At 36.9% G+C, this 26,191-nt stretch overlaps 1 protein-coding gene across 1 annotated transcript; it reads left to right on the top strand.

Moving 5' to 3' along the window:
- Positions 1-179: 179 nt before the first annotated feature.
- FANCB (FA complementation group B) lies at positions 180-26,057 on the top strand. The gene is made up of 9 exons (XM_049643466.1): positions 180-319; positions 7,967-8,977; positions 10,690-10,842; positions 12,050-12,142; positions 17,703-17,831; positions 21,357-21,523; positions 22,088-22,554; positions 22,673-22,910; positions 23,426-26,057. Exons 2-9 carry the CDS (start codon positions 8,051-8,053, stop codon positions 23,838-23,840), a joined length of 2,589 nt encoding a protein of 862 aa, XP_049499423.1. The 5' UTR covers positions 180-319; positions 7,967-8,050; the 3' UTR covers positions 23,841-26,057.
- Positions 26,058-26,191: the final 134 nt, after the last annotated feature.

Below are 26,191 nucleotides of genomic sequence, written 5' to 3'. Positions count from 1 at the left end.
CCCTGCACTGCGGACCCGCCTCCGCCTACCGCCGGATCACGGGAGCTTACAGCGCCGAGCTCCGCCCGAGCAAGCTCCGCCTGCCCCTCTCTTTCACAACCTTCCCTGGAGGCCCCGCCCCCTCAGCCTCCCTTGGCAACCGTCTCCGGGCAGGCTCCGCAGGCTCCGCGCGCCCCGCCTCCTCTGCTCTCGACGCAGCCTCCGGCCCCGACCTCCCAGGATGCAGCGCGCGGGCGGGAGGTTTGGAGCCGAGGGACGCTGCGCCCGCCTGGGGCGTCGGGAACGTGGCGCCTGTCGGACTCAGGACGCGCGGGCTCAGGTATGGCAGGCGCGTCGTCCCACACCTTCCCCTGGCCTTCGCGGGGCCGGGCGGCAGAGCTGGGTTGGCCCCCCCTTGTGCCCTCTTTGCGGAATAAGGGGATGGAAACGAGCTTGCCGGGGCCTATGGCCGTCATTCTGTGGAATGATGACTAGATTGTAAGTGCTTGCCGTATTGGATTATTTCGCTTGAAACTTTCTTCACCGCGCCGCATCTTTCCCACTTGGAGTGTGAGAAATTTACCACGGGTTATGTTTTTGAAACCTTTAAACTAGAGCAGTTATAGAAAGTTAAAAGATGTAAAGCACCTTACAGTTTATTAAGGTAGTTCTCAACCGGGGGCAGTTTTATCTCCTAGGAGACATTTGGCAGTGTCTGGAGACAGTTTTGGTTGTCATAATGGGGCAGGGACCAGCTACTGGCCATGTAGTGGGTATTGCTAAATAGCCTGCAATGCATAGGGCAGCCCTTACGACAGTTACCCAGGGCAAAATAACCTTAAGGGCCAAACTTGAGAAAGATTTAGGTTTATAGGGCCCTGGAACAATTTTATGATTGTCGGCCAAAAAAATGGAAAAGAAATCGTTTTGTGTTCGATAACGCTGCCTTTTTTAAAAAACTGAAGGATCCTGAAAACTACAAAGAAATGCCCCCATATTTCCACCATCTATAGTCAACCACGATATCTAGCCTTTTTTTTTTTTTTTTTTTTTTTTGTGTGTTAAAAATGTGTTTGGGGAAAAATGGACACCTTGTTTAAAAACTAGTTGAATACATTGTTTAAAAATAACATTTCAGCTCTAGCTACAGCCCCCCTCTGGCTCCACTCCCCTACCCTGATACCTATCTCCTCCAGAATAAACAGTCGTTGGAATTTGGCATGAATCTTTACAGAATCTTTGCTTTTTACATTTTGGACCAGGCTGCCTGGGTTTGAATCCTGGCTCTGTTACTTCCTATTTGGAGGTCTTTGAGAAGGTCCTTAAATTCCATGCCTCCGCTTCCCCATCTGTAGAAGGGGATTATATTGCCTGTAGTATAAGGATGTAGCGAGGAATAAGTCCAAACTGCTTAGAGTAGCACCTGGCACAGAGAAGCACTCCAGGAATGTAGCAATTGTAAGTAAACAACAACAACAACAACAAAAAACCCAATAATGTTTTATGTGTTTTGATTTAGATAAATAATGTACTCAAGTATATATACATTTTTCTGTAGCTTAATTTTTTTCATTTCGTTTTTGAAATCTAGCCAGGGCGGTATATGTAGATCTGATTCATTCCTGTTAACTATAGTATGATATTCCATCTGTATGTATTCATTACCCTATTGATGGTCATGGAAGTTTTTACTTTTTTTCTTAATATTACAAATAACAGCACAGTGAACATTCTAGAGCAATGTCTTTGTGCATTATTATGTAGGATTATTTCTCTGGGTTCATGTCTACAAATGAAATTGATGGATGTATGTATTTCAGGTGACTGACAAATTGCCTTCCAAAGTCATCTCTCCCTTTAATTAAGAACTCATAATTATCTCCTAACTAAACTGATGGCTTTGCCTCCATTCTTACCTTCCACCATCGTCAGCACTGTCACCAAGGTCTTTATAATTCAGAAGTGTAGTTCCGTGATTTCTGTTTTTGAAACCTTTCAGTGGATTATCATTGCTTAGAGAAAGTTAGAAGTAATGACATAGAAAACCTTTAACTTAGTCTTTCCTAATCCTCCTAGTGGATCACCATTCCCCCACTTTCACCTACATTTCAGATGCACTAACGTGTTTTGGAAAAGGGAAAATGGAGCTTGGTTCTGGGTAGGCTCCAACAAATGATTTCTAGTTAGAGAGGTAGGAAAACGTATTAACAGCAGACCTATTCTGTAGCCAAGTTGATTTACTTGGGTAAATGTTCTATACGTTGGGAAAAGTACATCTATCGGTATTATGCTTATAAAATTATGTTTAATATTAGGTGAAATTTTTAGTGGGGTGTCTTAATTCTACCTTTTTTTTTCAAAGATACTTTCTGTTGGTCATACTTGATACAGTTTCTCAGAGACATTTTTAGATTTTATCTGCAGATAATATGCTCTTTTAGGATCTTCCTCAACCAGACAGGTAGTTTATTTAAAGAGTTCTGAAATTTATGACACCCAGAGGAATTTATTAGCATTTAAAAATAACATTGTTTATTTGATAGGAGGCTGGGAGGGAAGAGTGGATGAGGGTGATAATTTATTGCCAATCTACTATATTTCTGTTAGTGTGTATTATTTCCCTAGTATACTCATCTGTTTTCATTTTATGTACAAAATATACATAGTCAACTTTGATATATGGTAATACAGAACAGGAAACGCTCAAATTAATTGTGTAGTATTTTATAAATAATCTGCCCCCCCACTGCTCCCATTAGCTACAGTGGGAGATAAAACTTAACTGGTTTTAGTTAACCTGTTTTTTTTTCTCTTGTAAGGGTGTAAGGCACCACAGTGTAAGCCATTATTGTAAGGGTAAGTAAGTAAAAATTCAGATGACCTAGAGACTGGAATAGTAAGCCTGGTGCCCTGATAATCAGGGTTTGATTAATTAGAGCTTGTTTATATTGGTTTTAGAACTTCTAAGTTGAATCTTATTTTCAGTTGTTTCTAGATTATTTCTTTTAAAATTTTTTTTTAAAGTTTATTTATTTTGAGAGAGAGAGAACATAAGTCAGGTAGGGGCAGAGAGGAGAGACAGAATCCCGGGCAGGACCCACACTGTCAGCACAGAGCCTGATGCAGGGCTCAAACTCACAAACTGAGATCATGACCTGAGCCGAGATTAAGTTGGACACTTAACCAACTGAGCCACCCAGGTGCCCCTGTTTCCAGATTATTTCTTTGTAAAAAAAAAAGAAAATTACCATTTATTCCATAGACTTAAAGGTTTGTTTTATGAACATATGCTAAGAACTTTTAAACAGATGTTGCATTGGTATAAATTAAAATAGATGTACATAGGTATGTGAATTCAATAAGTCTTGAAGATGATAGAAAGTTTGAGAAAAAAATTTATCTTCATAAGTAAATATATTAATAACTTCTAATTTTTAACTCTTAAGGTGATCCATTTTAAATAACTTATTTAAAGTGTGCGTGCTTTTGCAGTAGTATTTAAAAATAGAGACATTTCATGTTACAGTCATTTAAATCTATTTGAATCCGAATCCATGAGAATAAGTTTTCTTTTTGCCAAGAGCTCATGCTAAAAGCCTGTTGGATAGGATTATAACTGGGCTTTGAATGCCATAATAAACTTTATAGCAATGGTTTGCAACCTTTATCTCAACATCATTCATATGTTCAATACACAATGTTTAGCCTCTATCTTTCCAGGTAGTAACTTAAGGATCATAGATCTATTGAGAAAGGGGGAGAAGGTACATGCAAGGTTTTTGAGTTAGGGGACAGTTACCAGATCAAGTTTGTGTTTTTGGACAATAACTGAAGTAGCATAAATAAATTAATACATTGGAGGGGAAGAGAGACTAGAGTAAGGAAGACCAATTTAAGAAGATTTTACCTCAGCCTCAGTGAGAGATGAAAGCCTGAACTACCATAGTGGCAGTTGGAACAGAGTTGGAAGATAGTGGTTTCTAGGTTAAGGAACTTGGTGATAACATTAAAAGAACAGAATGTAAGGGGTCTGATTTTCTTAAGTCATAACTTTATTAAGGTGCAACAATACATACTCTAAAGTTAGGAAAGGGGGAGAGTCTGCTCACCATTTAGTAGTCAGATTCTCCTTCTGTCATACTTGGATATTGGTGAACCAGAGCACTGTGTTGATTAAACATTAGTTGTGATACTTAATACTAAAATCACAAATGTTAGTATGTTTGATGGAGTCACTGAGTTCCTGAAGTCTCTATTCTCATTTGGCATAATTCTTTTTTCTTTCTTTTGTTCAGCTTGATTGCTTCCCATTACTTTCTTCTAGATTACTAATTCGTTCCTCTGCTTCTTCCAGCCTACTGTTCATTCTATCAAGCATGTTTCTAATTTCCTTTATTGAGCCCTTGTTCTCTGTTATGTTATTACTTATCTCTGTGTTAAGGGTCTCACTCATGTCTTCCAAATTCCTTTTCTGTGTAGAAGTTACTTTTGGTTATTTTTAGTACGATTAAGAAAAGTGAAAAACCTTTCATGTAAGTAGGTAGTAAAAGACAAGTTCTTAGATCTTTATCTCAGATTATGTCATATTAATGCTAATATATATATATATATATATCTCATTTAATGCTTGAAAAAAGGAAACTTTTTTAGAAATCTAAAAGACCTGACATGTCTGTGGGAAATTTTAAATCAATTATTACTCATATATTTTGTTGTAATACAATATTTATTTCTTTAAACTAAAAGATAGTTTCATAAGTAAAAGCCACACCTTTGATTTACCTACTTAGCTTCTTTACTGAGACAGCTGAAACTACTTTGTAATATTACTGTCCCAGATCTTTGCATTAGTTGCCTAACAACAAACCAGTAAGCCAGTGACTTCTGCTAGTTTGTATTATCATACAGTATCTCCAGTTACTTCAAGTAATAGGTTTCATGAAATTCTCAAAAACAGTATCATCAACTTAAACAATTACCATGGAGCTATGTATTTATCTGTTACTATATGACAAATTATTCCCAAACTTAGCTTAAAACAGCAAACATTATCTCAGAGTTCCTGAGGATCAAGAATTTGGGAGCAGCGTAGCTTGGTTGATCCTTCTGGCTCAGAATCTCTCCAAGGGTCTGAATCATCTCAAGGAGCTGCAAGATCTGATCCCAAGAAGGCTCACTCACATGGCCATTGGCAAAAGGCTGAGGCCTTGCTAACTGTTGCAGGAAGCATAGTCCCTTGCTGTATGCACCTCTCCACGAGGATGCCTGAGTGTCTTAATATGGCAGGTGGCTTTCCTCATTGCAGGTGATCCAAGGGGCAGGTCAACGAGGAAGCCACAGTGCTCTCTGACCCAGTCTTGGAAGTCTCAAATTGTCCCTTCTGCCATATTCTCATGGCTAAGAGTGAGTCATAATGACCAGCCCTCACTGAGGGAGAGGAGAATTAAGTGCCACTTCTTAATGGAAGGGATTTCAAAGAATTTATGAACATTGTTTAAAACTACATCCAATGATGTATTTGGAAATTCGACAATAAGCTATGGCATCTCCAATTTGAAAGTAGTTGCTGACTAATTTAGTCTGTTTTAATAGAATTGCCTCTAAATTAAAGTTATTTCTATAAAATGCTGCCTTAAGTTAAATTTTTAGATGGTTCAGTGATACTTTTTTTCTATTTGAACTCTTGGTAGATTTTTATAATAAAAGAACAAGACCTAAGCCTTTGGAGTTTCTCATTCAACAGAGGAGAACATTATTGCTTAATTGCATATGACCTAGTTTTATATCTGAAATGGTTGAATTTCCTGGTGTAAATGATCTGCAAGTAGAAAAGAAAGAGTATGAGTTAGAGTTATTTATAGCGGAGAGGGACCTTTCAGCGTTCCAAAACTGTTAGTATGCGACTGTTCTGATGTTTCCAAGGTTAGGTACTATAGAAACCAGAGCTGGCCATGATGGTGATGATAATGATAATGGTAGCAGCTAACCTTTATTGAGCACTTTCCATGTGCCAGGCTCTATTTTAAGTGGGTTATATTAGTTAATTTAGTACCTTGTGAGGTAGTACTGTTACTACACCCTATCTATCATCTGTGGATACCAGGCACAAGGGATTACGTAACTTGCCCAAAGTCATGCATCTAGTAAAAGGCTGGCCAGGCCCACCATTCACATTGTTGTCTAGGCTCTGCAGCGATGTACAATTCATAGCATATGCTGAGCATTTGGTAGCTATTAAAGAAGTGAGTCTGCATATATAGCCACTGAGTAAAGATCAACATCTTTCTCTTACATGTTGTGTTCTGTGTAGGGGGTGTTCCTTTGTTGTTGTAATTTTTTCTGCAGTTAGATTTGGCATGTTTTCTTTTTCTAACTTTATTTTTATTATTTTATTATTATTGACATGTTATATGTTTTAGGTGTACAGAGTATTGATTCAACAATTCTATACATTATTCAGTGCTCACCATTATAAGTGTAGTCATCATACAATGTTATTTCAGTATTATTGACTATATTCCCTAGACTGTACTTTTCATTTCCGTGACTTATTTATAAGTTAGTACCTCTCATTCCCCTTCCTCTATTTTGCCCTTTTCCCAATGACCTCCCCTCTGGCAACCACCAGTTCTCTGTATTTAAAGAGTCATGTTTTTGTTTGTTCATTTTATTTTTTAGATTCCATGTATAAGTTGAATCCTATAACATTTATCTTTCTCTGTCTGACTTATTCTACTTCATATAATATCCTCTAGGTCCCAGCTACCCATCGATAAATGAATGCATAAAGAGGATATGGGGTGTGTGTGTGTGTGTGTGTGTGTGTGTGTATAAAACATAGATATATATATAGATATGTATATAGATAGATACATATAAATGGAATATTACTCAGCCATAAAAAAGAATGAGATCTTGCCATTTGTGACACCATGTGTGTTCCTTTGTTCTTAATCTACTTTGCTAATTCTCTCAGGTTGCCTTACTTATAACCAGTGTTCAGAGTACGGGGGATGCATGCCAGGACAGTGTGGTAGTTAAAAGTGTAGGCTCAGCAGTCAGAAGCCCCTCTTCTGAATCTAGTGTCATTGCCAATTAATTTTGTAACCTTGGAAAGTTTTCTGACCTTTGTTTCTCAGTTGAAAGATGTGATGATAAGAATACTTTAAGAGAATAGTTGTAGGCATTAAATGAAGTTACGTATTGTATCTGGCATATAAACCTGAATAACTGATAGCTATTATTTAATTCTTATGTTTATTATAATGTTACTAATCCTGTAGTTTTTTCTACTTGGAATAGGAATAGTGACTCCCTTAAGGTCAAAGCTGCACTGTTTTTGCAAAGTAAGATTTAAAATTGATTTCTATTACTCTTATGGTGAATTTTTTAAAACCGTGGTATGGTGTCTCCTCTTTTTCTTTCTGGGCTTTTCATTTTTACTCTAGAGTCTGTATGAGCTCCTGTTTCAGGGAAGCAGGACCCCAAGGGCCTGGGCTGTGGTACCAGTCTAATTTGAATCATTGACTCATTGAATTGTCATTGTAGAGAGGCTAAGGCTGAGAGGAAAAAACCAGGTTTGAGTCCACAGGGTAGAAAATGGGGGAAAAAAGAAAATGGGGAAACCAGATTAGGTTGGTAAGTTTGAAAGAGAGACAAAAGTGGAACCCTTAAGAAATTCCCTGAGCCAGAAAGAATGTCTTCAGGCACTTTCAATAGACCACCTACAGATTCTAATAGATGCTGTTAACACGTTCAGTTATCTTTTGTGATGTGGCTATTTGCATCGTTTGCAAACTGTGTTTTTTTTAACGTACAGAGATAATATTTGGGATGGGGCTTTTTGATAAGCATAATGTTGTTAAGATAGCATAAAGAGCTTAAAAATATTCATAAAATTTGTAGCTATCTATGTGATATTTCTCTAACAAACATGTTTTCTTTTCAACTGTCTACTTGATGGTAGTTTTCCTCATTACATTTTTAGGCTTAAAAGCAGCAATTGGAATCAATTTGCATTCGAAAATTGGACCAACACGAAGACTTGATATTGTGGAATGACTAGAAAACAATGTCATCTAACGAACAAGAAAGGCTCTTGTGTTATAATGGGGAAGTCCTTATTTTTCGATTGTCTAAAAGAGATGTTGCAGGTAAAGGGCCTGCAGAAATACCCATATTACAAGTCAGGAGAATGGTATTTGACAGAGGAGCAAGAGCTTTTATTCAGAAGTCCACTGGATTCTTTATGCTAAAGGAAGAAAACTCTCATTTAAAAATTGTGTGTTGCAACTGTGTGTCAGATTTCAGAATTGGAATTAATCTTCCTTATGTTATGATACAGTGCAATAAAAAGAACACTTTCAGATATGTTCTTCTGTTTCTTCACAGTACCAATAAATTTGAAAAACGTTTGAGTTTTAGACTAAGCCATGAGTTGAAGGATGGTGTAAGGGTCCTTAATGGCCCTTTAGTTTTATGGAAACGTGCAGAAAAATTCTACTGTATCTCTTCTCTAAATGGCAAAGTTATGACTGTGTCTGTTAATTTTTCCTCTGTTCAGTGGGCAGGGGAGATTGAAAATCTAGGTATGGTGTTATTAGGACCAAAGGCATGTTTTTTATCTGAGGAAGGATGCACCCAAAAGCTTTCAAAATCGGATTATGCAATTTGGAAGACCACATTTTGTGTATACTCCCTTGAAAATGAAGAAGTCATAAGTGATGCATACATTATCCCTCCTGCTTATAGCAGTGTGGTAACTTGTGTGCATGTCTGTGCAACTGAGAATGTCAACAACCAGTTAAGAATGTCTCTGATTGCCCTTACTCGAAAGAATCAACTGATTTCATTTCAAAATGGGACGCCAAAAAGCGTGTGCCAGCTTCCCTTTGGAGATCCTTGTGCAGTTCAGCTTATGGACTCAGGTGGAGGAGAGCTTTTCATCGTATCCTTTAAGTCCAATGACATTTGTGCTGTTTGGAAAAAGAACTTTCAGGTATAGTACTTAATTTCATAATCGTTCAATTGGCGTAGTCTTGGACCTATTAAGTATTTATATGTTTCACAGAGCTTATCCTGAAGTCTTATTATCCAAATCAATTATTAGTACTGCACTTAAAATCAGGTATGGTGCATCATTCTTATTTCTTAAAGTTTTCCAAATGCTACTTGATGAAGGTTTTGCCTTGCTGTTTTGAGTCATAGAACCTTTGAGTTGTTTGGAAGGATATAGATATATAGCTACAGTTATTGCGTTATTTATTTGTCTTTTAATATAACTATTTCTAGTTTTTATTAATGTGACAATTAGATGGGCATTTTTCTAAGTTTAGTTATTTGAGAGAGTGAGTGGGGGAGGGGCAGAGAAAGAGAATCCCAAGCAGGCTCCCATGCTATCAGCACAGAGCCTGATGTGGGGCTCAAGCTCACGGACCATGAGATCATGGCCTGAGCAGAAATCAAGAGTCAGATGCTTAACCGACTGAGCCACCCAAGGCACTCTGAGAGAATTTTCTTTTATCGGCTACTGGAAAACTTAAAAGTGTATATATGCCTTGCATTGCCACTCCTATATTTCTTTGGGCAACTCTTCTAGAGCTGTAGGTTGTAAATGTGTGTGTGCAAGCATGAGTATATAGCTCTATGGTATTTGCATGTTGAGCACATTCTTATTACTGTCTTCATATAGTTAAGTGCACTCCGTGATACTCGTGGTGAGGGTGGGAGGAAGGGAGGATATGGGTATACAAATAAGCTTCCTCCCTGCATAAGTGAAAAATCACAGCTTTGGAAATTAGCCTTATGTGGGGCAGACTGATATATGGTTATATAGATTGAAGTCTTATAGTCTTACTCTAATACATGCCACCCTCTGTCATCTAGATGATGTATCTGCACTGATGCCAGGATTCTGAGTGGGAGTTTTAGCTTTTCTGCCTGAGGAATAAGGGGTATCTGATCCCTATGCTATTAGTTTCTGGGGGGCCGCTCTGGAAGCTTTAAGCTTTAGGGACCTTTATGGAGTTGTCTTGTGTTTTAAACTTTGGGTCTCATGATTTGGTATAGACTGATCACAACTTTCCAGTGGGCTGGGATGGTTCTAGGTGCCCCACTATTAGGATCCATCCCCTTTTGTGTCCCTAATAGTGGCTATGTTCTCCACCAAGGTTTAGGGTATTAAGTTCATCTTGACTCTTAAAAGTTAGTCTGCTTTGAGAGCTTTTGAGTGTTTACCACTACCTTCTAGTTACCTAATGCAATTGAATTCCTTGTGTAATTGGTCAGATCACAAATACATACCTGCTAAGGCTTATGAGAATGAGGGTCATCGTTGAACGTGTTGGAGAAAGAATCTTCACTAGAGTTATTCATGAGAAATGTTACAATTTCCAAAATTGTCATGAGAAGTGTTCAAATTTATAAATTATAATAAAATTTTAATGTAGAAATCAGGAACATGACAGACCCTGGACAAACATTGATAAAATATTAAATTTACGTATCTTGGTATTTATAAAATTGTTGTTTAACTTCCTATGTTTTCTGATCTCCCAATATCTTTAGTTTTTAGTGTTGACACTACCATTTTCATTACTTGTTTATAAGATTGAAGATGACACATTACACCTACATGCAACAAAAGGATTTAGTTTATTTCACATCTGATTTTTTTTCTTTCTCTATTCCTTCTTTTCCACTCTCTTTCAGGTTGCTGCTAAGTGGGAAAAAATTAGCTCAGTACTGATAGATGACTTCATAGGAGCTGGAACTGAACAAGTACTGTTACTTTTTCAGGACTCCTTGAATTCAGATTGCCTGAGTTCATTTACAGTAACAGATCTTGGCAACATAAACTATTCAGTAAGTTATGTGTACTTTTTATATATTACTTTAAGAACCATTTTTGAACATTGGAGCACTTTAAAGCTTTGACCTAGCATTTAAATATTTGTAATTTCATACAGTAAACTCTTTGAACTTTAAAAATAGATTGACTTTTTAAAATTATACATTGAATCTCCTTTCAATAAATGTTACACGAATTGACTATACTTTTAAAAAATATTTATTTATTTTGAGAGTGAGAGAGAGCGTGCATGCACATGAGCAAGTGGGGGAGGGGCAGAGAGAGGGAGAGAAAGAATCCCAAGCAGGCTCCACACTGTCAGGTAGCACCAGATGCAGGGCTCAATGCCACAACCATGAGATCATGACCTGAGCCAAAATCAAGAGTCAGACCCTTGGGTCACCTGGGTGGCTCAGTTGGTTGAGTGTCAGGTCATGATCTTGCAGTTTGTGGGTTCAAGCCCCACATCAGGCTCTGTGCTGACAGCGTGGAGTCTGGAACCTGCTTAGGATTCTGTCTCCCTCTCTCTCTGCCCCTCCTGCACTTGCTCTCTTGCTCTCTCTCTCTCTCTCTCTCTCAAAAATAAACATTAAAAAAAAAAGCAGTTGAACCCTTAACCGACTAAGCCACTCAGGTGCCCCCAAATTGACTATACTTTTGATATAAATTTGAAATATAGTATATCTGGTGTTCACTCACGTGATAGTAATACTGTAAGTTGCCTTTATTGTTGCTTCTGAAAATTCACATTTTATACCGATAAACATGATAACATTGGATTAATTAAGGAATAAAAATGAAACTGCTCTATTAAAAGAAGTAACACTTCATAATATCTTAAGATCTTGGGCAAAAGGGAAATAATACCCCTGAAGTTTCAGACCTATATGAATTATCTGGAAAAAAAAATCTGAGTCTTGGTTTTTTTTCTTAATAAAATGAGGACAATTCCTATTTTCTCTAGTTGTGGGATTTTATAAAAAATCTAGTAAGCTGATACTTTTTGAAGCAGTATACAAGTGTTAGGTCAGTGGTGGTAGTAATAATAGTCATTTTTTTCTAGTTACAAGAAATGATGGGGAAATACATATTTTTTTGTCTCATGTAAGAGTGTGTAACATGGAAAACTGCCCTTTGGATAAACTTTGTGTTCTGTTAATCCTATGAATTTTCAATTTATTTCAAAATTTCAGTTTTAGTGTATTTTTTTTTATTTCTTAGAGTGAAACATTGGATTGCAATGAAGATGACTTATTTGAAGACAAAGAAGGGAATCATTATTTGATGATTCCACCTCTGGAAAGAAGATTGAAAGTTGGTGTCTGTTTGCTTTTTGTTTTTACTTTTTTGGGTTAGTGATATTCTAAATGAAGGAAAGAACATTGAGAGAAAGGATCTCAATGTATAAGCAACGCAGTGATTGGGAAAAAATGGTATTTCAAAGGATCTTTACCTTTTTAGTACCTGTGTAAAAACTATTATGGCATTACTTATAAATGTATTATCTAAAAATGATACCTTTTTGTAGTAAGACTAAATTTAATAAGACTTATGAAACATACGAAGCTCACTTTTGAAAACACATTCTTTCTGGTCTTAAGGATCAGCATGCCATAGTATCTCTTTTAAAAGAGAAGCAAATATGATGAATCATAACATGTACCAAACATGAACAGTTTACCCTCAAATTTTCCCTACAAAGCTCTCTAAGGGAGTTTTTTTTTCCAAATATATGAAGGTAATGCGTATTCCTTATAAAATACTCAGACCGTTCAAAGAAATATTAAAAAGAAACTAATAATCACCTATGATTCGGCTACTGAGATATAACCAATTTTAACACTTTGCCATGTATATTCTTGTAGATTTTTTAAGTGAATATTTGTAAATTTAAATAGAAATTTGATATGATGCATGTTCTTTTGTAACCTGCCTTTTTTCATTCATAAAAATTTTTAAATACTCAGAAAAGTTCAAAGAATAGTATTGTAGTTATCTCTAGTCCTCATGTGGATGTTAACTATTGGTACTTTAAAAAAAATTCTGTTTGCCTCATCTATGCTTTTGTGTACATATGCACGTATGTATCTACAGTTTTGCATAACCATTTAAAGCTTGCAAATATTGTAATACTTCACTCTTATGTATTTTAGCAGGAATTGCCTAAAAAATAAGGACATACTTGTATGTAGCCATACCATACTATTGTTACAGTTGGAAAATTAGTAATAATCTTTTAATCTTATTTACTATTCTCTCTGTATTCAGATGTCTCTAAGTGCCTCAAAAATGTTTTTTATATATGCTTATCTCAGGGTCTGGTCAAAGTTTACACTTGCAGTTGATCATTGTATGTCTTTGTTTTTTTATCTAGAATAATGCCCCTCCCCACTTTTTTACAATGAGACTAATGAGGAGGCGAGGCCAGTTGTCCATCTTTTTGGATTTATCTGTTTCCTTGTGTTGTCATTTTACTTTTTTCTCTGTCCCTGGCAAACTTCTTTCGTAAAGGGCCATATAGTAAATATTTGTACTTTGCAGGTTCTTCAAAACATTTTTGTAACTATTTTAATTATTGTGAATTTACTAAATGCTTATTGAGCACATATTAGATATGCATGTTGGCAATAGACAATAAAATATCATAGTGGACATGGAACCAAAAAGGAAAAGATTGATTACATTAAACCTTTTGTGCCCTGGGGGTGCCTGGGTGGCTCAGTAGGTTAAGCAGCTGACTTCTCAGGTCATAATCTCGCAGTTCATGAGTTCAGGCCCCACATCTGGCTCTGTGCTGACAGTTCAGAGCCTGGAGCCTACTTCGGATTCTGTCTCCCTCTCTCTCTGCCCCTCCCCCATTCATGCTCTGTGTCTGTCTGTCTCTCTCTCTCTCAAAAAAATAAACATTTAAAAAGTTAGAAAAAACCTTTTGTGCTCTGAATATATAAAAAGACAAATTATGTAAATAGTTATTGTAACAAGCGATGAAGGATTAATTTCCTTGGGACGTTTGGGTGGCTCAGTCAGTTGAGCGTCTGACTCTTGATTTTGGCTCAGGTCATGATCCTAGCTAGAGTCATGGGCTTGAGCCCTGCGTCTGGCTCTGCACTAAGTGTGGAGCCTGCTTAAGATTCTCTATCTCCTTCTGCCCCCTCCCCCTCCCTCTCTCTGTCTCTTAAAAAAATGATTAATTTCCTTAATATGAATATGCATTCAGAAACAGTATTGCTGAGAATGTAAAGTGGCTCAACCTCCTCAGAAGGAAAGTTGTTACAGCTATTAAAATGTGGACAGGACTTTTCTTCTTACTCTCGCCATTTTACTTCTAGAAATCTGTCCTAAGGATATACTTGTACAGTAAACAAAGATGATTTTATAGGAATGTTTATATAGTATTTATAGACAACAAAATTCAGTCTAAATATCCATCATTAGGAGTTTGGCAAATCAGTTATCATATACCTGAACTATGGAATACCATGAAGCTATCAAGAAGAATAAGGTAGATCTTTATACTGAGTTAGAAATGATGCCAAAATAATTTAATTTATGAAAGCATGACTTTTAGAAATTCCACCTCTGGTAATGTGTCACCCACTTTATTTGGACCAACTCTTCTGATAAAACCAAGTTAAAATCATAGTTGAAATATGTCTTTAAAATCTCCCTAAAAGCTTCAGAGAGGTGAAAATATAAATTACCAGGCCAAGCTCTAAAGGCTGGAACCCAGAGAGAACCCAGAGAACACTGATACTGCTTTTGCCCTGGGAGCATTTGTGTTTAACCTAAAGCAGTAGTACCCTAGGCAACTGGCAGAAACAAACACAAAGTCCTCTCTCAAAACACACATTTATCCATGGCCTCTTATAAATCTCACAAGTAATTTTTCAAAGAAAATGAGCCACCCACAGAATAACTAAGCACATAAACAAGGCATCATGAGCAACTATTCACTGAAAATGACCAAATAGCATTTCTATGAACTAAAAAATACATTGAAATAAAAATGTCTCATCAGATGACTTTAACAGCTGACTCAAAGAGATACAGAGCAAAGAAGCAAACCAAACTATGTTACAAAAATTATTCAGAAGGTAGCACAGAGTCGTTGGAGGAAAATATTAAAAAAAAACACACAGGGGAGGCAGGAACATATGAAAGTGAATAAGACATAGTTGCATGTCCATTTTATTTCAAGTATCCACATGTTATTACTAGCTCTCAATTTGGATAAAAAGATTTCCAAGTGTTGGAAGGCCTTTTAGAGATTAACAAGTCTTCCTTCCCCCTCCCCCATTTTATATATGAGGAAGCAAATAGCCAGAAAGGTTAAGTGACAGGCAGAACTTGAACCAGCGTCCGTTTCACCGTTCTTTCCCTTATAAAATTTGTTTTCCAACCGAACGGTTGGAAGGAAACAAGTTGGAGGGGAAACAAGGAGACCAGGACCTTGGAGAAACTTGTGCATGTGTACAGGAATGTTCACAGCATCACTGTTTGTAATAGCCTATGCCTGGATATAATCCAGATGTCCATCAGCAGAAGGATGGAGAAGTGAGCTGGTATGGTCACATGATGGAATACTACAGAGCAATGAAAGTCTACAACTACTAGTGACAAATGGGATGACTCTAAAACCTGGTACATACAGAATGATTCCATTCATAGAAGGTTTCAAAGCAAAACACACAAAAAACTAAAAATACTCTTTAGGAGTTACGGTGATGGTAAAATTATGTAGACAAACAAGGAAGTTACCTTAAGAGGCCAGGGTAGTGTTGCCTCCGTTGGAAAAAGAGGAGTTGGTGACTAGGGAGGGTCCACAGGCAGCCAACTGCGTATGGTTATTTGGGTGTTGACTTCCTGATTAGTTTGTAAAGTGTTTTCTGTATTCACTCTTCTCCATGTATAAGAGAAATCGCAATAAAAACAAAAAAGCAAGGTCTGGTGTCTTGTAGCACCCTATGTGCCTGTATTTGGTTTGGGGTGGATTTTACTTCCTTAGAGTGAGGAGAAAGAGAGCATTCCTTAACATAAGCATGGAAAGGTTCTAGAAAGATAAACAATATGTTGGCTGTACAAATGGGATTGAGGGTCTAGAAAGGGAAGTTGAAATGTATTTTTATGCTGTTTAAATGTGCTATCATGTGGTTATTTTTATAGTTTTATAATAGTACTTCACAACATAGAATATTTGAATGATCTAATGATTCACTATTTAGTCCTGGAGTTGGGGGCGGTGCATATTGAAAGTAGGGAAGAGAGAACACAGGTAACTTTTGAGGGTACCTTCATTGTCAGTCTGCGTACATATTCCTCTCTTCTACTCCCTACCCCTCCAGCATTCTCCAGTTAGACTCTCCCCCTCTGACGTGTCCAGCTCCCTCTCCGTAAGTCACAAATTACTCAGGGAGTGAGTGATACAGTGTGAATAATGTGGAGCCCGCAGAACTAGGTCAACAGATGGTTTTTAAATAATAGCTAGGGGCGCCTGGGTGGCGCAGTCGGTTAAGTGCCCGACTTCAGCCAGGTCACGATCTCGCGGTCCGTGAGTTCGAGCCCCGCGTCAGGCTCTGGGCTGATGGCTCGGAGCCTGGAGCCTGTTTCCGATTCTGTGTCTCCCTCTCTCTCTGCCCCTCCCCCGTTCATGCTCTGTCTCTCTCTGTCCCAAAAATAAATAAAAAACGTTGAAAAAAAAATTAAATAATAGCTAGACACTTTACCTACTTTGTGCAGTGAGGTAAGATATAATTCAGTCTTTACTTTCTAACTTCTGTTCACCAATAAAAAGTTAGGGAATTTACCTGACTTTAACTGTAATTTGAAAGAAAGGAATTTAAAAACAGGATGCGTTTTGTTTTCCAGTATAGAAAAACATGTTACATTAAAAGCTGGATTAATACTTCAATAGTCTCAGGTATCCATCTGAAATGAAATAGCTTCTGTAAGTTCAAAGACATGACTTTAAATTTTCAGTAGCAAAATATATTTCATGAATGTTCCATCTTTAGTAGTGAAATCTATTTATCTGGTATAATAAAATGAATGGATTGCTCTTTGCCCAGTCTTTGTTTTCTGTAGTTAAGAGTTGACCCCAGCACTGTTTATTAGCACAAAATTAAACTTGTAACAGTTTGGGGGCTATGTGTTATCTTTAAAATTTGCTATAGGGGCACCTGGGTGGCTCAGTCAGTTGAGCGTCTGATTCTTGATTTTGGCTCAGTTCATGATCCCAGCGTCATGGGATCAAGCCCTGCATTGGGCTCTGTGCTGAGCATGGAGCCTGCTTAGGGTTCTCTCTCCATCTGCCCCTCTTCCCAGCTTGTATGCCGGTGCTGTCTCTCTCTCTCTCTCTCTCTCTCTCTCTCTCTCTCTCTCTCTAATAATAAATAAATAAATTTGCTATAGATGTTATATTAAACAGGATTTCAAATAGTATCAAATTAAAAGTGACCATTTCTACTCATAATGATGTCTTTGCTTTTTGAAGCCGAAATTATTTCAGCAACGAGAAAAATAGTTTTCTTGTGGGGGATAGGAGTGTTGGTAGGCCTTAATTTTTATTCATATGGATTACACATTCATGTTCATATTGATTGATTACTTAATTCAGTGGTGAAATGCATGCTAATACATTGGCATTCTCTCAGTTTGATATATAAACTCTGTTGCAGTTACTTGCTCTGTTTTTTCCCTTATAATTACTTAACATTTACAAAGAAAATAGTTTTGCTCTGAGAAGTATTCTCTGCTTTTCTACGGAAAGATGAATTAATAAACGAATTTGGAGAAAGTACTTTCTGAATTAATGGTATTGTCAGACTTCATTTGAAATGATGTCTCTGGCAATGATTTTTTTTTTTCTACTTTACAGGTTGGATTGGCTTCTATTCAGGAATTAAAGCAGCATCTCTTGCTTAAGGAAAAAATTATTTCAAAATATTGGAAAATTTTAATAAACCTGATTCAAGGGAAAGATGAAAGTACATCAGCTGCAGAGAAGGTAAAATTCATCATGTGACCATTGTATCATTTTATGAATTGAAAATCTACAAGCTATTGGAAGTCATTTTTTTTTTTTTACTTTTTAGTTTTTTCCTTTTTTAAAAAATTTAAATTTTAGTTAACATAAAATGTAATATTAGTTTCAGTAGTGGAATTTGGTGATTCATCACTTACATATGACACCCAAGTGTTACAAGTGCCCTCCTTAGTACCCATCACCCATCTAGCCCATCTCCCACCTACCTTCCTCTGTCAACTCATAGTTTGTCCTCTGTCATTAAGAGTCTCCTGTGGTTTATTTCAGTCTCTTCTCTTTCATTCCCCTGCTTCACCTATATTTATCTGTTTTGGTTCTTAAATTCCACATAGGAATGAAATCATATGGTATTTGTCTTTCTCTGATTGACGTACTTCGCTTAGCATAATACATTCTAGTTCCACCTACTTCATTGTAAATGGCAAGATTTCATTCTTTTTGATGGCTGAGTAATATTCCATTGTATGTATATGTATGTACATGTGTGTATATATATACGTACATACCCACATACCACATCTTTATCCATTCATCAGTCGATGGACATTTGGGCTCTTTCCATAGTTTGGCTATTGTTGCTAATGCTTCTATAAACATTGGGGTGCGTGTACCCCTTTTGAATCTGTATTTTTGTATCCTTTGGGTAAATACCTAATAGTGCAATTGCTGGGGTGTTGGGTAGTTCTGTTTTTAGTTTCTTGAGACAAACGTCCATACTCTTCTCCAGAGTAGCTGCACCGGTTTGCACCAGTTGCACCACCAACAGTGCAGGAGGGTTCCCCTTTCTCTGAATCCTTGCCAACACCTGTTGTTTCTTGTGTTGTTCATGTTAGCCATTCTGACAGATGTGAGGTGGTATCTCACCATGGTTTTGATTTGTATTTTCCTTATGATGAGTGATGTGGAGCATCTTTTCATGTGTCTGTTACCCATCTGGATGTCTTCTTTGGAAAAGTGTTTATTCATGTCTTCTGCCCGTTTCTTCACTGGATTATTTGTTTTTTGGGTGTTGAGTTTGGTGAGCTCTTTATAGATTTTGGATACTAACACTTTATCAGATATGTTGTTGGCAAATATCTTCTCCCATTCTGTAGGCTGCCTTTTATATTTGTTGATTGTTTCCTTTTCTGTGCAGAAGCTTTTTATCTTGATGAGGTCCCAATAGTTAATGTTTGCTTTTGTTTCCCTTGTCTCTGGCACCATGTCTAGTAAGTTGTTCTGGCCGAGGTCAAAGAGGTTTGTTTATCCTCTTTGTGTTATCCTCTGGGATTTTGATGGTTTCCTGTCTCACATTTAGGTTTTTCATCCATTTTGAATTCATTTTTGTGTATGGCGTAAGACAGTGGTGCGGTTCCATTCTTCTGCATATTGCCATCCAGTTTTCCTAGCACCATTTGTTGGAGAGACTGTCTTTTTTCCGTTAGATATTCTTTCCTGCTTTGTCAAAGATGAGTTGATCATATAGTTGTGGGTCTTGAAGAGTTATTTACATTGGAATATTTGGATATATTGGAAAATTCCACTCAATGGAGGCAAGGAGCAAAGTGGCAGGGATTATAATGCTGGACTTTTGTGACTTAAAAATATTTGATTAAGGAGTCAGTATTTTACCAATTTGCAAATTATTCTTAATCTATAGGATACTAAAATCCCAGTTGTCAGGAGCCTTGGGGAACAAGTCCTTTTGTTTAAAAGATTTAACTATTAAACATTTTTATTTGTGTAGTTTCAATAGAAATCACCCCTAAGTGAATTATATATTTTCTGACTTCTTAAACAGAATATACTGAGCATTATGTAACCTTTTATTAATGAATACATAATTTCATCATTATAATAATAGTTCTTTTCATCTATTGCAGTGTTCATTTCTAAGGCTATTTATTCTTGTAGTTAATGCCCCCAAATTGCTGTGCTTTTTTAGTGTTTATATCTGCTTTTTATAATTTTACTCTAATGTTCTTTATAGTTGACCAGCATAAGAACCTCTTTAGGTTCTTGCAATTACTTATGTCAATACGGTAGTGTAGAAGGTTACCAAAAACTCCTTCAACTTCATAAAAAATAGTATTTATGAACATTAGTTCCATACAGAGAAAGACAGTGTAGTAAAATTACAAATAAATTAAGAAAAGCTGGACATGGAGAAACTTGATACTACATTTTACTCCCTCAAGTCACCTTAGTGCCTAGCTCAGAATTCCTTCTAGATTGACCAGTCTTGCAGCAGTCTATGCCTTGTGTCTGTATTTCAGTCTTAGCAACATGAGGACTTGGGTCCAAAATATGATTCCATTAATGTAAGAATCATAACAAAAGCACAGCATGTTGCTTTTCTGTATTACTGTTCTAATCTCTTGGGAAAGCTCATGAAAGTCATTGTTAAAAGTCTCCCCCATGTCCCTTTCCCACCTCATACCAGTGATTTTGCTAGTATTAGAAAAGGGGAAGAAATGTTTCGAAATTAATGCACTGAAATAATTATGTGCAAGGCACCATTTTGGGCTGTTTACATGATTAATTTTAAAAGCAATTCTGGCAGGCAGTAAAAATTACCCCAGGTTTCAGATGAATGGCCTGTCTCAAATCTCACAGCTCCTGGCAAAGGTATCAGATTCCTAGAAACTTGTTCAGCCTACTATAATGTAAGTGTATCTTATTACATATTACAGACGTTTTTTCAGTAATTACCACATAAAGGGGCAGTATAGAGTAATGGTTAAAATAGGACATGGGCTCTGGAACCAGTCTACTTTGGTTCAAATCCCAGCTCTGCCACTTGCTAGCTGTGTGACCTTAGCCTCCTATCTTCCTTACCTGGAAAATGTACATAATAATACTACCTAACTAAGGTACTGGGGGTTTTGTGAAGGTTAAGCAGATTGAATCCTGAGTAACACTGAGAACAGTGCTAGACACGTAGTAAGCATTCAGTAAGTGTTCTGAATCATTATGATTATTATTTCTCCTCCTCCCACCATTTCTATTGTTGTTATAAATCGATATATGTGTGGAAGTGAGTGAATATGGCCTGGACTTTAAGAGTACAATTTTAGCCATGATTGATCAGCAGTCTAAAGATTTTTAATCAGGTTTATTTGTACAAAATTTTACAGTTATCATTTTAGTCTAAGTCACTTTAATAATCTTTGGATTGTTCTCAGCCCACCCAGGACATATATTATCAGGTTATTTTGGACTCCAAGTTTATATCTTTGCTGGCTCTGTGTTGGATACCCCATCTTGTTTCCAGTCAGGCCATGCTTCTTGGTCTCAGTAGATAGTTTATTATATATAGGTTCTATAAATTTTGTTTTAGTGATTTATATATAGCCTATAGTATAAAATGGTATGGTGCAGATGACAGTGTATTTTAAAATATGTAAGCTTTAAGGCCCGACTGAAAGCTGATTTACATTATTTTTTTAGTTTTGCTACATTGGTAGTTTTTTTGGTAGTAAGTTATTAAACATGTTTTTCTTTAAGGCACATCTTGTTACTCTTTGTGGTAAAGAAGAAAACCCTGTCTGCACCTTTGAGGAAAAGATACCAGATGATTTTCAAGATTCAGAACGGCTAATAGAGAAGATATGGTACCGTGTAATAGATGATAGCTTGGTTGTTGGAGTGAAAACGACATCTTCTTTGAAGCTGTAAGTATCATGATAACATTATCTTGATGGTCTAGAATAGCAGTGTCCAACAGAAATATAATGTTAGCCACATAAGGAATTTTAAATGTTCTAATCAGCCATGTTAAAAATGTAAATGGAAACAGGTGAAATTAATTTTCACAATATTGTATCCAAAACATTATCATTGCTGAGGGGTAAACAATGTTCAATATTAAAAAGTAGAGTTTATTCAAGTTATTTAGGGGAGTATAGAATACAATTTTTACTCTAAACGGGGGGGGGGGGGAAGAAAGCTACCTCAAAAATAAAATCCAGCATTATTTTACTGTTCCTTTCTCCTAAGGAAATTATTTTCCTGAAGTTCAACGTATTTACAGTGTTGTTGGCTTTCCTATTTCAAGAAATGTGCTATTACAGGATCTTTAAAAATGTGTTTGGTTTTTGCACTTAATTTTTTGATAATTTGAAATGATACTTTCTAGGAAAAGAGAGGATATAGTTTTGTTATTGTTTGTGTAGCATTTAATCATCTCTTTGATTCTAAAGAATGAGCTTTTGGACTCAACTCTGGATTTTTTACAGGTCCCTGAATCATGTGACTTTATCACTGGTAATGGATCAAGCTCATAGCTCCAGCTGTCGACTTATTAAGTGTCACAATAGGGTGATCAAGTTGAGTAGGGACTTTCCCCCAGCATCACGCTCAGTGCCATGTGAAATAGGATCAGAGGCAAAAAGGATCAAGTTGACTATTGATAGTGAGGAAGAGGGAGAGGAAGAGGAAGAAGAAGAGGAGAAGGATGAGGAAAGCTCTGCTGGAGAACAAGCATCTGAGAAAGAGTGTGTGCAAGTCATTACTGCTGTAACACCTTTTTCACCACTTTTAGCATTCATTGATTTCTGTTGCATTGTGCTGCTACAAATTAGGGAGAGGGAAAATGGTAACTCTTCTGAAGATCATTATATTTGGTGTGGCAGACTTTTCATAAGTCTAGAAGATCTTTCAAGTAGGAAATACCTGCTGACATTTCCAAAGAAGAAACCTATAGGTAATTTTTGTTGGTACTTTTTAATCATATACCTAATTGAATTAGAAAATTTTAAGAACTCTTTCGATTTGATAATGGACAGTTTAATGACAGAGCTTGTGACATGTTTTTCTCATAGAACACGTGGAAGATCTCTTTGCACTTCTCACAGCATTTAACAGAGCTTGTTTTCAAATCACATCGCCCACCTATTCTCTGACTTCAATGAAGACGTGGCTACTAGAACACATGAAATGTGAAGTAATCCAAGAATTTCCAGAAATTTGCTTTTGCAAAAGGCCAGGAAGTTTCTATGGCACACTCTTTAACTGGAAACAAAGAACACCATTTGAAGGGATTTTGATAGTCTATTCCAGGTAATGCCCATCAAATTGGAATATGTCCAGAGAAGTTAGTGCATATGTGTGTGGTCCAAGAGTCATCTCCAGAGTAGATATCTGTGTCACTGTGGGACACGTTCAGGTCATTGTCTGGGATAGCATGAATGGACACAGGTGGCCTCATTTAGAAACTGAAGCTTTTAACTTCATGTTTGTTTTTGGCTTTTTTTTTTTTTAGTCGGTTAGGACCTAATAGTTATTTTAAGATTTCTACTTATCTTTCCCCGACAATGAAATTTTAAAAATAGAATACTGATGTTATTACTCAGAGAAAAAAATGTCATCAGGAAGCAACTGATTAACATTAACGGATTGGTATAGGATATGTATATTTGATTGCTACAATCTGAATTATATCAAAAGATCACATGCAGGCAGTATTGGTTCTATTCATCAGTAGATGAATATTAAGTGATTACTACAGTAAGTTGTACACGACTGCTTTGTGCTGTCCCGAGTTTTGTAATATTGTGTTTGTTTTTTTATTTCAGGAATCAAACAGTTTTGTTCCAGTGCCTTCATAATCTCATCGGAGCTCTCCCTATAAATTGTTTCTTGAAAAAACTAAAATCAGGAAGTGAGGATTTCCTAATTGATCATTTGGCATCATCTTTGGAGAAGGAATTGGTTATCCTTGGTTCTCTTTCTTCTGCCTTAGTTGAGGTTGAAAACAACTTGGTGCAGAGTTGCGAAGCAAGCAAAGAAAAGAGTAGTGGTGTTGTGGCTGCTTTATCAGACAGAAAGGAAAACATCCATCCCTACAGAAAAGAATTTCAGAGAGAAAAGACGCAAACGTTGGGGACGAACCTAAAAGTGAGTGGTGCTCTTTATAGAGAAATGACTTTGAAATTAGCTGAGGTTCAGCTGAGATCAGACCTTGCTGCACAGAAACTGGCTGGTTTATAATTACCATCTCAATTTGATTATATTTTGAAATATGGTTTCTCTGCCAGGACGTTTTGGTTCCACATTTGTTTTAATTTTACATTCTGTGCCTCCTTTGCAAAAATAAAGATCGAGGCTTTACCGGCGGTGCACAGAACAGCACGCCTTAGAACAGCAATTGTCAGCTGGGGTCATTTTGCTTCTCTCCACCCGCATCCCCCACCTAGGGATTTGGCTGTGTCTGGAGAGTTGGTGGTTTTTTTTGTTTGTTTGTTTGTTTTGGCTGTGAGAAGTAATTGGGGGTGGGGAGGGTGTGGCAGGGCTGCTATTCGCATCTCGTGGGTGGAGACCAGGGGTGCTGCTAAACATCTTACTCTGCACAGGACAGCTCCCACGACAAACAGTGACGCTGCCCCAAATGTCAGTAATGCCAAGGACGAGAAATCCTACTTAAAGTTACCACTTAAGTGAAGACTGAAGTGATCTAACAGTATTCTGGTCCAAACCTTTAAAAAAGTAAATGGTCCTTTTATTGTATCCTGTTTAGTAGAACCTAGCGTATAAAAATCCGCTTCAAACAGATAAACAAGGTTGTTAGGATTCACAAGTTTCTGTGGAAACTGAAATGGCAGTGTCTAGGTGAGACCATTAAAATGAAAATCTTTGAACCCCTTGTTAATTTAAATTTTATTAGAAAGCTCCTCGGAAATTGTGTAAGTCTATAGAAATATGAAAATTTTAGGGCATTTCTCTGAAAAGCATATTTCTTTCAAAAGGCTAAACATACTTCATACACCACTCTTTAAAAAAACTGAAAATGGCTTTAAGCTGTTTGTAATTCCAACTCCAGGCCAAGGTAAGATACAGAATTGTAACTAAAGTAACTTAAAGAATATGATGCTCCCTTAGGGACTGAGAAATTTCAAAATAAGTGAAAATTCACTTAACAGTTAAAAAGTGATTTTTAAGAGGTCCAGTGAGACATTTCAAAGGGGTAAAGATTCAGCCTATTCTTTTTTGGGAAAAATAAGAATTCTGGAGTAATGAGAGAATGTCAGGAGAGGGGAAGACACAAAAGGGCATGGGCCAAAAAGTGTTTTGGATTCTTTTCTCTCTAAAATGTTAAGTGAGATGGAAGTTTTGATCTCAGTTGAAAGAAACAGATGATGATAGAAAGTGGCATTTCATGCTTGCAGCTCTGAAGTGCTAATTTCCACCATGCCTTCAAAATGCTTGTACCTCATGATCTGGTGACGCAGATGGGTTTAGAAAATATAGGTTATTACTTTCTTGTCTTGGTTTTTATGATTGTCCATATAACATGCTACCTCTCGTTTTAGTAATCCATTACGAGTGGAGATAGAACCCTTCAGCTCTCTTTCAGGATTAATTATGGAAGTCTGGAAGCATTATGTGTCAGAAGATACATTCAAACTGCCTGTGACATGTTCTGAAAGAACAGCCATGTATAAAATATAGGAACTAAATTGTAAAATGGAGGCTGTCAGAAAGTAAACAATTTAATTATTATAGTTAATTGCTAGGAAAGTTAGGATAATTGAAGAAAAGCATGTTGCTTATTTTTTTATCTATAAAAGGAACCAAAAAGCATTACTCTATATACACCAAAAAACCTCTTTGCAAGTGAGTTTTGTACTCCAGTATATTTTTTCTACTCACTACATACAAGAAAAGGCAAAGTTGCAGCGAATGATGCCCTTGCCACTCTCTTATGAGTCACTAGTGTTTGTACCTGTAAGCACATTCTTCTGACCACTGCCCTCTTGAATCTGAGGGTACCCTCAACAACGCTTCTCCCAAATCCACACTAAAGTGAAAATGAGTTTTGTTTTAGAATGGAGCATGCCACAGTTTTCAGACACCAGACTTTCTGTTGTCCTCCTGATCCCTTACCTAAGGAACATGTGCAAGCCAGCTTATGTAGGACCTTTTTCTGTTCGGTGACTAGGTTGAGGGAGGGGGAAGAAAGGTAACATTAATTAACTGCCAACTATATGCCAAACAGTAAGCTAGAAACACACATACATACAAATATCCATATCCATACATATGTATGCTTAAATCCTTCACAGCAACCCATAAAGTAGAACTATTAGAATTGTCCCCAGTATGAAAAAAATGTTAGGCCAAATTAAGGGTATGCATGCAAACAACTTGATACTATATACCCTTGTTACAAATATCTTCAAAATGAGCAGCTCCTTTTAGAATTCTAATAATATATAAATGAATCTTTTATTGTTCTGATAACATCTCTTTATACCATATAAAATTGACTACTCAGGGGGCGCCTGGGTGGCGCAGTCGGTTAAGCGTCCGACTTCAGCCAGGTCACAATCTCGCGGTCCGTG

This window comes from Panthera uncia, chromosome X (genome assembly GCF_023721935.1).
Source record: "Panthera uncia isolate 11264 chromosome X, Puncia_PCG_1.0, whole genome shotgun sequence".
Taxonomy (NCBI): Eukaryota; Metazoa; Chordata; class Mammalia; order Carnivora; family Felidae; genus Panthera; species Panthera uncia.
Note: the sequence above shows the minus strand (reverse complement) of the source record. Positions and strands in the feature narration are given on the sequence as shown.